The 13,844-nt window shown below is 42.3% G+C and overlaps 1 protein-coding gene across 1 annotated transcript in view; it reads left to right on the forward strand.

The window, feature by feature from the left end:
- LOC128643521 (transcription factor E2F1) overlaps window positions 1-13,817 on the forward strand; it is a 30,316-nt gene extending 16,499 nt beyond the window's left edge. The window contains exons 4-5 of the mRNA XM_053696364.1: window positions 11,818-11,932; window positions 12,237-13,817. Of these exons, the coding sequence (XP_053552339.1) occupies window positions 11,818-11,932; window positions 12,237-12,494 (373 nt within the window). The 3' untranslated portion in view covers window positions 12,495-13,817. The remainder of the gene's footprint in view (window positions 1-11,817; window positions 11,933-12,236) is intronic.
- The last annotated feature ends 27 nt before the right edge of the window (window positions 13,818-13,844 follow it).

Consider the following 13,844-nt stretch of genomic DNA (forward strand, 5'->3'; position numbering starts at 1 on the left):
GTCTAAGAAGGAACGTCTTTTACATAATTTGGCCGTGGTTCTGGCCTTGAAGTTTTACTTACAAGCGACCAAGGATTTCCGTCAAACATCTTCTCTATTCGTTTATTCTGGAAAGCGTAGGGGTCAAAAAGCTACGGCTACCTTTCTTTCTCCAACATAGGTGTGTCCGGTCCACGGCGTCATCCTTACTTGTGGGATATTCTCTTCCCCAACAGGAAATGGCAAAGAGCCCAGCAAAGCTGGTCACATGATCCCTCCTAGGCTCCGCCTACCCCAGTCATTCTCTTTGCCGTTGTACAGGCAACATCTCCACGGAGATGGCTTAGAGTTTTTTAGTGTTTAACTGTAGTTTTTATTATTCAATCAAGAGTTTGTTATTTTAAAATAGTGCTGGTATGTACTATTTACTCTGAAACAGAAAAGAGATGAAGATTTCTGTTTGTATGAGGAAAATGATTTTAGCAACCGTCACTAAAATCCATGGCTGTTCCACACAGGACTGTTGAGAGCAATTAACTTCAGTTGGGGGAACAGTGTGCAGACTTTTGCTGCTTGAGGTATGACACATTCTAACAAGACGATGTAATGCTGGAAGCTGTCATTTTCCCTATGGGATCCGGTAAGCCATGTTTATTACGATCGTAAATAAGGGCTTCAAAAAGGGCTTATTAAGACTGTGGACTTTTTCTGGGCTAAATCGATTCATTATTAACACATATTTAGCCTTGAGGAATCATTTTATCTGGGTATTTTGATATAATAATATCGGCAGGCACTGTTTTAGACACCTTATTCTTTAGGGGCTTTCCCAAAGCATAGGCAGAGCCTCATTTTCGCGCCGGTGTTGCGCACTTGTTTTTGAGAGGCATGGCATGCAGTCGCATGTGAGAGGAGCTCTGATACTTAGAAAAGACTTTCTGAAGGCGTCATTTGGTATCGTATTCCCCTTGGGGCTTGGTTGGGTCTCGGCAAAGCAGATACCAGGGACTGTAAAGGGGTTAAAGTTCAAAACGGCTCCGGTTCCGTTATTTTAAGGGTTAAAGCTTCCAAATTTGGTGTGCAATACTTTTAAGGCTTTAAGACACTGTGGTGAAAATTTGGTGAATTTTGAACAATTCCTTCATGTTTTTTCGCAATTGCAGTAATAAAGTGTGTTCAGTTTAAAATTTAAAGTGACAGTAACGGTTTTATTTTAAAACGTTTTTTGTACTTTGTTATCAAGTTTATGCCTGTTTAACATGTCTGAACTACCAGATAGACTGTGTTCTGAATGTGGGGAAGCCAGAATTCCTATTCATTTAAATAAATGTGATTTATGTGATAATGACAATGATGCCCAAGATGATTCCTCAAGTGAGGGGAGTAAGCATGGTACTGCATCATTCCCCCCTTCGTCTACACGAGTCTTGCCCACTCAGGAGGCCCCTAGTACATCTAGCGCGCCAATACTCCTTACTATGCAACAATTAACGGCTGTAATGGATAATTCTGTCAAAAACATTTTAGCCAAAATGAACCCTTATCAGCGTAAGCGCGACTGCTCTGTTTTAGATACTGAAGAGCATGACGACGCTGATAACAATATTTCTGAAGGGCCCCCAACCCAGTCTGATGGGGCCAGGGAGGTTTTGTCTGAGGGAGAAATTACTGATTCAGGGAACATTTCTCAACAAGCTGAACCTGATGTGATTGCATTTAAATTTAAGTTGGAACATCTCCGCATTCTGCTTAAGGAGGTATTATCCACTCTGGAGGATTGTGACAAGTTGGTCATCCCAGAGAAACTATGTAAAATGGACAAGTTCCTAGAGGTGCCGGGGCTCCCAGAAGCTTTTCCTATACCCAAGCGGGTGGCGGACATTGTTAATAAGGAATGGGAAAGGCCCGGTATTCCTTTCCTCCCTCCCCCCATATTTAAAAAATTGTTTCCTATGGTCGACCCCAGAAAGGACTTATGGCAGACAGTCCCCAAGGTCGAGGGAGCGGTTTCCACTTTAAACAAACGCACCACTATACCCATAGAGGATAGTTGTGCTTTCAAAGATCCTATGGATAAAAAATTAGAAGGTTTGCTTAAAAAGATGTTTGTTCAGCAGGGTTACCTTCTACAACCAATTTCATGCATTGTCCCTGTCGCTACAGCCGCATGTTTCTGGTTCGATGAGCTGATAAAGGCGGTCGATAGTGATTCTCCTCCTTATGAGGAGATTATGGACAGAATCAATGCTCTCAAATTGGCTAATTCTTTCACCCTTGACGCCACTTTGCAATTGGCTAGGTTAGCGGCTAAGAATTCTGGGTTTGCTATTGTGGCGCGCAGAGCGCTTTGGTTGAAATCTTGGTCGGCTGATGCGTCTTCCAAGAACAAGCTACTTAACATTCCTTTCAAGGGGAAAACGCTGTTTGGCCCTGACTTGAAAGAGATTATCTCTGATATCACTGGGGGTAAGGGCCACGCCCTTCCTCAGGATCGGCCTTTCAAGGCCAAAAATAAACCTAATTTTCGTCCCTTTCGTAGAAACGGACCAGCCCAAAGTGCTACGTCCTCTAAGCAAGAGGGTAATACTTCTCAAGCCAAGCCAGCTTGGAGACCAATGCAAGGCTGGAACAAGGGTAAGCAGGCCAAGAAACCTGCCACTGCTACCAAGACAGCATGAAATGTTGGCCCCCGATCCGGGACCGGATCTGGTGGGGGGCAGACTCTCTCTCTTCGCTCAGGCTTGGGCAAGAGATGTTCTGGATCCTTGGGCGCTAGAAATAGTCTCCCAAGGTTATCTTCTGGAATTCAAGGGACTTCCCCCAAGGGGGAGGTTCCACAGGTCTCAGTTGTCTTCAGACCATATAAAAAGACAGGCATTCTTACATTGTGTAGAAGACCTGTTAAAAATGGGAGTGATTCATCCTGTTCCATTAAGAGAACAAGGGATAGGGTTCTACTCCAATCTGTTCATAGTTCCCAAAAAAGAGGGAACGTTCAGACCAATCTTAGATCTCAAGATCTTAAACAAGTTTCTCAAGGTTCCATCGTTCAAGATGGAAACCATTCGAACTATTCTTCCTTCCATCCAGGAAGGTCAATTCATGACCACGGTGGATTTAAAGGATGCGTATCTACATATTCCTATCCACAAGGAACATCATCGGTTCCTGAGGTTCGCATTCCTGGACAAACATTACCAGTTCGTGGCGCTTCCTTTCGGATTAGCCACTGCTCCAAGGATTTTCACAAAGGTACTAGGGTCCCTTCTAGCTGTGCTAAGACCAAGGGGCATTGCTGTAGTACCTTACTTGGACGACATTCTAATTCAAGCGTCGTCCCTTCCTCAAGCAAAGGCTCACACGGACATTGTCCTGGCCTTTCTCAGATCTCACGGATGGAAAGTGAACGTGGAAAAGAGTTCTCTATCTCCGTCAACAAGGGTTCCCTTCTTGGGAACAATAATAGACTCCTTAGAAATGAGGATTTTTCTGACAGAGGCCAGAAAAACAAAGCTTCTAGACTCTTGTCGGATACTTCATTCCGTTCCTCTTCCTTCCATAGCTCAGTGCATGGAAGTGATCGGGTTGATGGTAGCGGCAATGGACATAGTTCCTTTTGCGCGCATTCATCTAAGACCATTACAACTGTGCATGCTCAGTCAGTGGAATGGGGACTATACAGACTTGTCTCCGAAGATACAAGTAAATCAGAGGACCAGAGACTCACTCCGTTGGTGGCTGTCCCTGGACAACCTGTCACGAGGGATGACATTCCGCAGACCAGAGTGGGTCATTGTCACGACCGACGCCAGTCTGATGGGCTGGGGCGCGGTCTGGGGATCCCTGAAAGCTCAGGGTCTTTGGTCTCGGGAAGAATCTCTGTTACCGATAAATATTCTGGAACTGAGAGCGATATTCAATGCTCTCAAGGCTTGGCCTCAGCTAGCGAGGGCCAAGTTCATACGGTTTCAATCAGACAACATGACAACTGTTGCGTACATCAACCATCAGGGGGGAACAAGGAGTTCCCTGGCGATGGAAGAAGTGACCAAAATCATTCTATGGGCGGAGTCTCACTCCTGCCACCTGTCTGCTATCCACATCCCAGGAGTGGAAAATTGGGAAGCGGATTTTCTGAGTCGTCAGACATTGCATCCGGGGGAGTGGGAACTCCATCCGGAAATCTTTGCCCAAGTCACTCAGCTGTGGGGCATTCCAGACATGGATCTGATGGCCTCTCGTCAGAACTTCAAAGTTCCTTGCTACGGGTCCAGATCCAGGGATCCCAAGGCGGCTCTAGTGGATGCACTAGTAGCACCTTGGACCTTCAAACTAGCTTATGTGTTCCCGCCGTTTCCTCTCATCCCCAGGCTGGTAGCCAGGATCAATCAGGAGAGGGCGTCGGTGATCTTGATAGCTCCTGCGTGGCCACGCAGGACTTGGTATGCAGATCTGGTGAATATGTCATCGGCTCCACCTTGGAAGCTACCTTTGAGACGAGACCTTCTTGTTCAGGGTCCGTTCGAACATCCGAATCTGGTTTCACTCCAGCTGACTGCTTGGAGATTGAACGCTTGATCTTATCGAAGCGAGGGTTCTCAGATTCTGTTATCGATACTCTTGTTCAGGCCAGAAAGCCTGTAACTAGAAAGATTTACCACAAAATTTGGAAAAAATATATCTGTTGGTGTGAATCTAAAGGATTCCCTTGGGACAAGGTTAAGATTCCTAGGATTCTATCCTTCCTTCAAGAAGGATTGGACAAAGGACTATCTGCAAGTTCCCTGAAGGGACAGATTTCTGCCTTGTCTGTGTTACTTCACAAAAAGCTGGCCGCTGTGCCAGATGTTCAAGCCTTTGTTCAGGCTCTGGTTAGAATTAAGCCTGTTTACAAACCTTTGACTCCTCCTTGGAGTCTCAATTTAGTTCTTTCAGTTCTTCAGGGGGTTCCGTTTGAACCCTTGCATTCCGTTGATATTAAGATATTATCTTGGAAAGTTTTGTTTTTAGTTGCAATTTCTTCTGCTAGAAGAGTTTCAGAATTATCTGCTCTGCAGTGTTCTCCTCCTTATCTGGTGTTCCATGCAGATAAGGTGGTTTTACGTACTAAACCTGGTTTTCTTCCAAAAGTTGTTTCTAATAAAAACATTAACCAGGAGATTATCGTACCTTCTCTGTGTCCGAAACCAGTTTCAAAGAAGGAACGTTTGTTGCACAATTTGGATGTTGTTCGCGCTCTAAAATTCTATTTAGATGCTACAAAGGATTTTAGACAAACATCTTCCTTGTTTGTTGTTTATTCCGGTAAAAGGAGAGGGCAAAAAGCAACTTCTACCTCTCTCTCTTTTTGGATTAAAAGCATCATCAGATTGGCTTATGAGACTGCCGGACGGCAGCCTCCCGAAAGAATCACAGCTCATTCCACTAGGGCTGTGGCTTCCACATGGGCCTTCAAGAACGAGGCTTCTGTTGATCAGATATGTAGGGCAGCGACTTGGTCTTCACTGCACACTTTTACCAAATTTTACAAGTTTGATACTTTTGCTTCTTCTGAGGCTATTTTTGGGAGAAAGGTTTTGCAAGCCGTGGTGCCTTCCATTTAGGTGACCTGATTTGCTCCCTCCCTTCATCCGTGTCCTAAAGCTTTGGTATTGGTTCCCACAAGTAAGGATGACGCCGTGGACCGGACACACCTATGTTGGAGAAAACAGAATTTATGTTTACCTGATAAATTACTTTCTCCAACGGTGTGTCCGGTCCACGGCCCGCCCTGGTTTTTTTAATCAGGTCTGATAATTTATTTTCTTTAACTACAGTCACCACGGTACCATATGGTTTCTCCTATGCAAATATTCCTCCTTAACGTCGGTCGAATGACTGGGGTAGGCGGAGCCTAGGAGGGATCATGTGACCAGCTTTGCTGGGCTCTTTGCCATTTCCTGTTGGGGAAGAGAATATCCCACAAGTAAGGATGACGCCGTGGACCGGACACACCGTTGGAGAAAGTAATTTATCAGGTAAACATAAATTCTGTTTTTTGGCTGAAAAGCATCATCCGTTTGGCATATGAGACTGCTGGACAGCAGCCTTCTGAAACAATTACGGCTCACTCTACTAGAGCGGTGGCTTCCACATGGGCTTTTAAAAACAATGCTTCTGTTGAACAGATTTGTAAGGCTGCGACTTGGTCCTCCCTTCATACCTTTTCCAAATTTTCAAAATTTTATACTTTTGCTTCTTCGGAGGCTATTTTTGGGAGAAAAGTTCTTCAAGCAGTGGTGCCTTCCGTTTAGGTATCTGTCTTGACCCTCCCGTTCATCAGTGTCCTGTTGCTTTGGTATTGTATCCCACAAGTAAGGATGAATCTGTGGACTCGTCGTATCTAGTAGAAAAGGAAATTTATGCTTACCTGATTGATTTCTTCTACGATATGACGAGTCCACAGCCCTCCCTGTCGTTTTAGACAGATTATATTTTTGTTTTCAAAACTTCCGTCACCTCTGCACCTTTTAACTTTTCTTTTTTCTTCCTATACCTTCGGTCGAATGACTGGGAGTGGAGAGAAGGGAGGAGCTATATATACAGCTCTGCTGTGGTGCTCTTTGCCACTTCCTGTTAGCAGGAGGATAATATCCCACAAGTAAGGATGAATCCGTGGACTCGTCGTATCGTAGAAGAAATCAATTTATCAGGTAAGCATAAATTTCCTTTTTGAGTACCCTGAGGTGCAGGGTCTGTTTTCATTGTTAAAGTCTATTTTTTTTTTTTTAATTAAAATGTCTCTTTAAAGGGTGATTTAACCTTTGCTTATAGGGTGCAATACTTTTTGGCAAAATTAAACTGTTTTATATAATTGTTTAGTGATGAGAATCGTTTTTAGGGCAGTTCAGAAAAATTGTTGCGCTTTTATTTCTTAAAGGCGCAGTACGTTTTTTTCAAAGTTTTTTTGTATCAGTAAATAAGGTGATTAACGACTATTGTGGCTATTTCTAGTCTGTTTAACATGTCTGAACTTGAGGAAACTCCTGGTTCTATGTGTTTAGAAGCCCTTGTGGAACCCCCTCTTACTTTGTGTACCTCTTGTACTGAAAGGGACTTACAATGTAAAAAGCATATTTTATATAGACAGTGTGCCTAAGGATGATTCTCAGTCTGAAGAGAATCAGGATATGCTGACTAATTCTCCCCAAGTGTCACAACCATTAACACCCACACAAGCGACGCCAAGTTCCTCAAATGCGTCTAATTATTTTACTCTGCAGGATATGGCTGCAGTTATGTCAACTACCCTTACAGAGGTATTATCTAAGTTACCAGTGTTACAGGGGAAACGCAGTAGGTCAGGAATTAATGTGAATACTGAATCCTCTGATGCTTTGTTGGCTATTTCCGATGTGCCCTCACAGGGATCTGAGTTGGGGGTCAGGGAAATTTAAAGCTAGAACACCTCCGCCTGTTACTTCGGGAGGTCGTAGCGACTCTGTATGACTGTGACCCTATTATGGTATCACCAGAGAAATTGTGTAAAATGGACAAGTATCTAGAAGTACCCGCTTACACTGATGTTTTTCTAGTTCCTAAGAGAATCTCGGAGATTGAGTGGGACAGACCGGGTATTCCGTTCTCTCCTCCTCCTAATTTTAAGAAAATGTATCCTATATCAGACACCATTCGGGACTCTTGGCAGACTGTCCCTAAGTTGGAGGGAGCTATATCTACCCTGGCTAAGCGTACAACTATTCCTATTGAGGACAGCTGTGCTTTCAAAGACCCTATGGATAAAAAGTTAGAGGGTCTTCTAAAGAAATTATTTATTCATCAGGGTTTCCTTTTACAACTGACAGCCTGCATTGTTCCAGTTACTACTGCAGTGGCTTTCTGGTTTGATGCCTTGGAAGAGTCTCTTAAGATTGAGACCCCTTTAGAGGATATTTTAGATAGTATTAAGGCTCTCAATCTAGCTAATTATTTTATCACAGATGCCGTCTTTCAAATTGCTAAGTTGGCGGCTAAAAATACAGGATTTGCCATTTTAGAGCGTTATGGTTAAAATCATGGTCTGCTGACGTGTCATCTAAGTCAAAGATTTTGGCTATTCCTTTCAAGGGTAAGACCCTATGTGGGCCTGAGTTGAAGGAAATCATCTCTGACTTTACTGGAGGTAAAGGTCATGCTCTACCTCAGGATAAGTCTGTTAAGAGTAGGGGTAAACAGAATGATTTTCGTTCCTTTCTGAACTTTAAAGGAATACTCTCTCCCTCCTCCCTCCTCCCTCCACCTCCACCACTACGCTTGGACCAAGGGTAAACAACCCAAAAACCCGCTGCTGCTACCAAGAAAGCATGAAGGGGCGGCCCCCGATCCGGGACCGGATCTAGTAGGGGGCAGACTTTCTCTCTTTGCCCAGGCTTGGGCAAGAAATATTCAGAACCCCTCTACACTAGAAATCGTGACCTACGGGTATCAACTGGAATTCAAAGGTTTTCTCCCAAGAGGGAGATTTCTTCTTTCACGATTGTCTGTAGACCAGATAAAAAGAGGCGTTCTTACGTTGTGTAAAAGACCTCTCTACTATGGGATTAATTTGTCCCGTTCCAAGACTGGAACAGGGGCGGGGGTTTTACTAAAATCTTTTCGTGGTTCCCAAAAAAAGAGGGAACTTTCAGACCCATTTTAGATCTCAAAAGTCTAAACAAGTTTCTCAGAGTCCCATCGTTCAAGATAGACTATCCGAACAATTTTACCACTGCTCAAAATGGGTCAATATATGACTACCGTGGACTTGAAGGATGCATACCTTCATATTCCTATTCACAAGGATCATCATCAGTACCTAAGGTTTGCCTTCCTGGACAAACATTTTCAGTTCGTGGCTCTTCCTTTCGGGTTGGCCAAAGCACCCAGGATCTTCACAAAGGTTCTAGGGTCCCTTCTGGCGGTTCTCAGGCCGCGGGGCATAGCAGTGGCGCCTTATCTGGACGATATCTTGATTCAGGCGTTGACTTATCATCTAACAGTCTCACACAGACACAGTGTTGTCCTTTCTGAGAACTCACGGTTGGAAGGTGAATCTAGAAAAGAGTTCACTAATCCCACAGACAAAGGTTCCCTTTTTGGGAACTCTGATAGATTTTATAGCAATGAAGATTTTTCTGACGGAGGTCAAAGTAAAAAATTCTAAATACTTGTCGAGCCCTTCAGTCCCATCCTCGGCCATCAGTGGCTCAGTGTATGGAGGTAATTGGATTGATGGTGGCAGCAATGGACATCATTCCGTTTGCTCGGTTTCATCTCAGACCACTGCAACTGTGCATGCTCGGACAGTGGAATGGGGACTATACAAATTTATCTCCGATAAATCTGGATCGAGAGACCAGAAACTCTCTGGTGGTTGTCACCGGATCATCTGTCCCAGGGGACGTGTTTCCGCAGATCCTCGTGGTTGATAGTGACAACGGACACAAGTCTACTAGGCTGGGGTGCAGTCTAGAATTCCCTGAAGGCTCAGGGTGTATGGACTTGGTTGGAGTCTCTATTTCCAATCAGTATTCTGGAATTGAGAGCAATATTCAATGCGCTTCAAGCGTGGCCTCAGTTGGCTTCGGCCAAATTCATCAGATTCCAGTCGGACAACATCACGACTGTGGCTTACATCAATCATCAGGGAGGAACAAGGAGTTCCTTAGCGATGGCAGAAGTATCCAAGATAATTCAATGGGCGGAGACCCACTCTTATCTGTCGGCAATCTACATCCCAGGAGTGGACGACTGGGAAGCGGACTATTTAAGCCGACAGGCTTTTTATCCGGGGGAGTGGGAACTCCATCCGGAGGTATTTGCCTCACTGATTCTCCAATGGGGCAAACCAGAATTGGATCTGATGGCGTCTCGGCAGAATGCCAAGATATGGATCCAGGTCGAGAGATCCTCAGGCTGAACTAATGGATGCCTTGGCAGTGCCTTCGTCGTTCAACCTGGCTTATGTGTTTCCACCGTTTCCTCTCCTTCCCCGGGTGATTGCTCGGATCAAACAGGAGAGTGCTTCAGTAATTCTAATCGTGCCTGCGTGGTATGCAGATCTAGTGGACACGTCCTCTCTGCCTCCGTGGAAACTCCCAGTGAGACAGGACCTTCTCATTTAAGGTCCTTTCCAACATCCAAATCTAATTTCTCTGCAGCTGACTGCTTAGAGAATCCCGCTTAGATATAATCAAGCGTTCAATCTCCGATGCGGTCATTGACACGTTGATTCAGGCACGTAAGCCTGTCACTAGAAAGATCTATCATAAGATATGGCGTAAATGTCTTTTTTGGTGTGAATCCAAAGGCTATTCATGGAGTAAGGTTAAGATTCACAGGATTCTGTGTTTTCTCCAAGAAGGATTGGAGAAAGGGTTATCAGCGAGTTCCTTAAAGGGACAAATTTCTGCTTTGTCAGTTTTGCTTCACAAACGTTTGGCAGATGTTCCAGACATTCAGTCTTTTTGTCAGGCTCTAACCAGAATTAAGCCTGCGTTTAGACCAATTGCTCCACCCTGAAGTTTGAATTTAGTTCTTAGTGTTCTTCAATGGGTTCCGTTTGAACCCATGCATTCCATAGATATTAAATTATCTTGGAAAGTTTTGTTTTTGGTTGCTATTTCTTCTGCTTGTAGAGTTTCTGAGCTTTCATCACTTCAATGTGACTCACCTTACCTTATTTTTCATTCTGATAAGGTGGTTTTACGTACCAAACCTGCGTTCCTTCGTAAGGTTGTTTCAAATAAGAATATTAATCAGGAAATTGTTGTTCCTTTATGTCCTAATCCTTCTAAGAAGGAGTGTCTGTTGCATAACTTAGACGTGGTCCGTGTCTTGAAGTTTTACTTGCAGGCGACTAAGGATTTCAATCAATCATCTTCATTATTCATTGTTTTTTCTGGAAAGCGTAGGGGTCAGAAAGCTACGGCTACCTCTTTCTTTTTGGCTGAAGATTATCATCCGCCTGGCATATGAGACTGCTGGACAGCAGCCTCCTGAAAGAATTACGGCTCATTCTACTAGGGCTGTGGCTTCCTCATGGGCATTTAAATACGATGCTTCTGTTGAACAGATTTGCGACTTGGTCGTCTTTTTATACTTTCAAAATTTTCCAAATTTGATACTTTTGCTTCTTCTGCGGCTGGTTTTGGGAGACAGGTTCTTCAAGCAGTGGTGCCTTCCATTTAGGTTCCTGTCTTGTTCCCTCCCTTTCATCCTTGTCCTGTAGCTTTGGTATTGTATCCCACAAGTAAGGATGAAATCTGTGGACTCGTCATATCTTGTAGAAGAAAAGTAAATTTATGCTTACCTGATAAATTAATTTCTTCTATGATATGACAAGTCCACGGCCCACCCTGTCATTTTTAAGACAGATTTAGATTTATTTATATATATATATATATATATATATATATATATATATATATATATATATATATATATATATATATATATATATATATATATATATATATATATATATATATATATATTTTTTTTTTTTTTTTTGTAAACTTCAGTCACCTCTGCACCTTGGCTTTTCCTTTCTCTTCCTAACTTCGGTCGAATGACTGGAGGTGGAGGGAAGGGAGAAGCTATATATATACATCTCTGCTGTGGTGCTCTTTGCCACTTGTTAGCAGGAGGATAAATCCCACAAGGATGAAATCCGTGGACTCGTCATATCGTAGAAGAAATTAATTTATCAGGTAAGCATAAATTTTCTGTTTTTTGGAGGGAAGGAGAATTCAAAGATCTCCCAGTAAAGTTTTTTTTTTTTAGTCTTAAGCTGTAGAAACCTTAACACCAATGAAGCACTTTAGGCTATGTGACCTGTCAAGATTTGCGTAGCATTGCCGATCCATCAGAACGGATGTTAATGGTCATAAAGGCTCCCCCCGAAACACAGATGCAAGTCTCTGATCCCTCTGAGGTAATACTAGATTAGATATACATTTTCAGAAAACATACAAAATGTGCTTCAGCAAAATTAGTGGAAGTGCATTTATTTTTTTAGAGCTGAATTTTTTAATTTTATTTTTTTTAGAATGTGAGTTAAGAGTATGGTATCGGTTTAGATTTCATTGAAGTAGAAAATACCTCTAAATGCATTGCATTTAAGATTTGTAATCACAATTTATAGCATATATTTGGAGAAATAGTGGATAAAATAAGTGGGTTAAAACTAAGAATTTTCTTGTGTTATGCTGGTTTTAAGGAGATTTGTTATCTAACAGGGTCTGCAGATTTCTCTGAAAAGCACTCGTGGACCTATTGATGTGTTTCTCTGTCCAGATGATAGCTCTGGAGTTTGCAGCCCAGTCAAAAGCCCCCACAAAGTTCCTCATTATGATCAGGCTCCTATTGCCCAAGATCATGCAGGATCACCTAGTCTGAATGCTGCTCAGACTGTCTGCTCAGGACTACTTTCTTGTGAACAAGGTAAGGTCGGCAATCACACTAAGGATTATACTGCACAGTTTTTGTATGTATAACAAATTAGACAATATATTCACGATTCATTATTATTTAGGTAAACAAATTCCAAATACACAAGAGAAAATTACTATCAGGAGTAATTGAGTAGCGCTAGTCTAGCCAGATATAATGTACAAAAAATATATGTATATAAAATATACAATAATAAAAAAAAAAAAAAAATCAACCTCAGAGTATAAGAAATCAAAAATATATAAATATTGTGGACAATAATAAGTATTGTTCTTAATGCTGTTCTTGGTTCTGCTGCTCAAAATACTGTAGTATAATTGCATGGAAGTATCACATAAAATAAAAATACATGTAATAAAAAATACAGATACTTATATTGTTCATATGAAGTTCATGATGAATAAATATTTTCTGAAACGCTGGAAACTCCCAATACGTTAAATCCTGCTGCTTCTCTTAAAGGGACACTGAACCCAAATTTTTTCCTTCATGATCCAGATAGAGCATGCTATTTTAAGCAACTTTCTAATTTACTTCTATTATTTTTTCTTCGTTCTCTTGCTATCTTTATTTGAAAAAGACATCTCGGCTAAGGAGCCAGCAATTTTTTGGTTCAGAACCATGGACAGCACTTTTTTATGGGTGCTGTCCAATCAGCAAGGACAATCCAGGTTGTTAACCAAAATTGGGCCGGCATCTAAACTTGCATTCTTGCTTTTCAAACAATCATACCAAGAGAATGAAGAAAATTTGATAATAGGAGTAAATTAGAAAGTTGCTTAAAATTGCATGCTCTATCTGAATCACAAAAGAAAAATTTTGGGTTCAGTGTCCCTTTAAATGGGTATATCCAGAAACCCAAACACAGTATAGCCTAAAAAAGGAGAGAAGCGCAGGACACGATTCAAGTGTAGAGCCAAACTTTAATGAAAATTACACAGGCAACAATTGTACTCGCAAGATAGCGAACAATAATAAGCACATCAAATATAGTGTATCCTCCTTAGTTCCGTTAGTTCATAGTGGGCCAAACTTTTGAAAGCTTGTGAAATCTGTTGCAGTGTGGGGCGTCTTTTTTTCCTGGTGTGTAAAAGCCACTATTGCCGCCAACATTACAAGCCTCAGGATCCGATTACTACGTCAGGATGACACACACCCCCACCCACCCTCGGCTCTAAACCAATAGGAAATCCTCAAACAAGGTGCACTCAAATACAGCTGTGGTCTGAGACATAAAGCAATTTCTACCTCCCTTTCTTTCCTAAAAAATAATCTGGCAGCGGAAAAATCCGAATGCCTCAGATCGCAGATATATTCAGCATTCTTTTACCTACCGAATGCCGAATATATGCACACGTCTAGAATAAATTGACCTACCAGAAAGCTCCCACATC

This window comes from Bombina bombina, unplaced genomic scaffold (genome assembly GCF_027579735.1).
Source record: "Bombina bombina isolate aBomBom1 unplaced genomic scaffold, aBomBom1.pri scaffold_2418, whole genome shotgun sequence".
Classification (NCBI taxonomy): domain Eukaryota; kingdom Metazoa; phylum Chordata; class Amphibia; order Anura; family Bombinatoridae; genus Bombina; species Bombina bombina.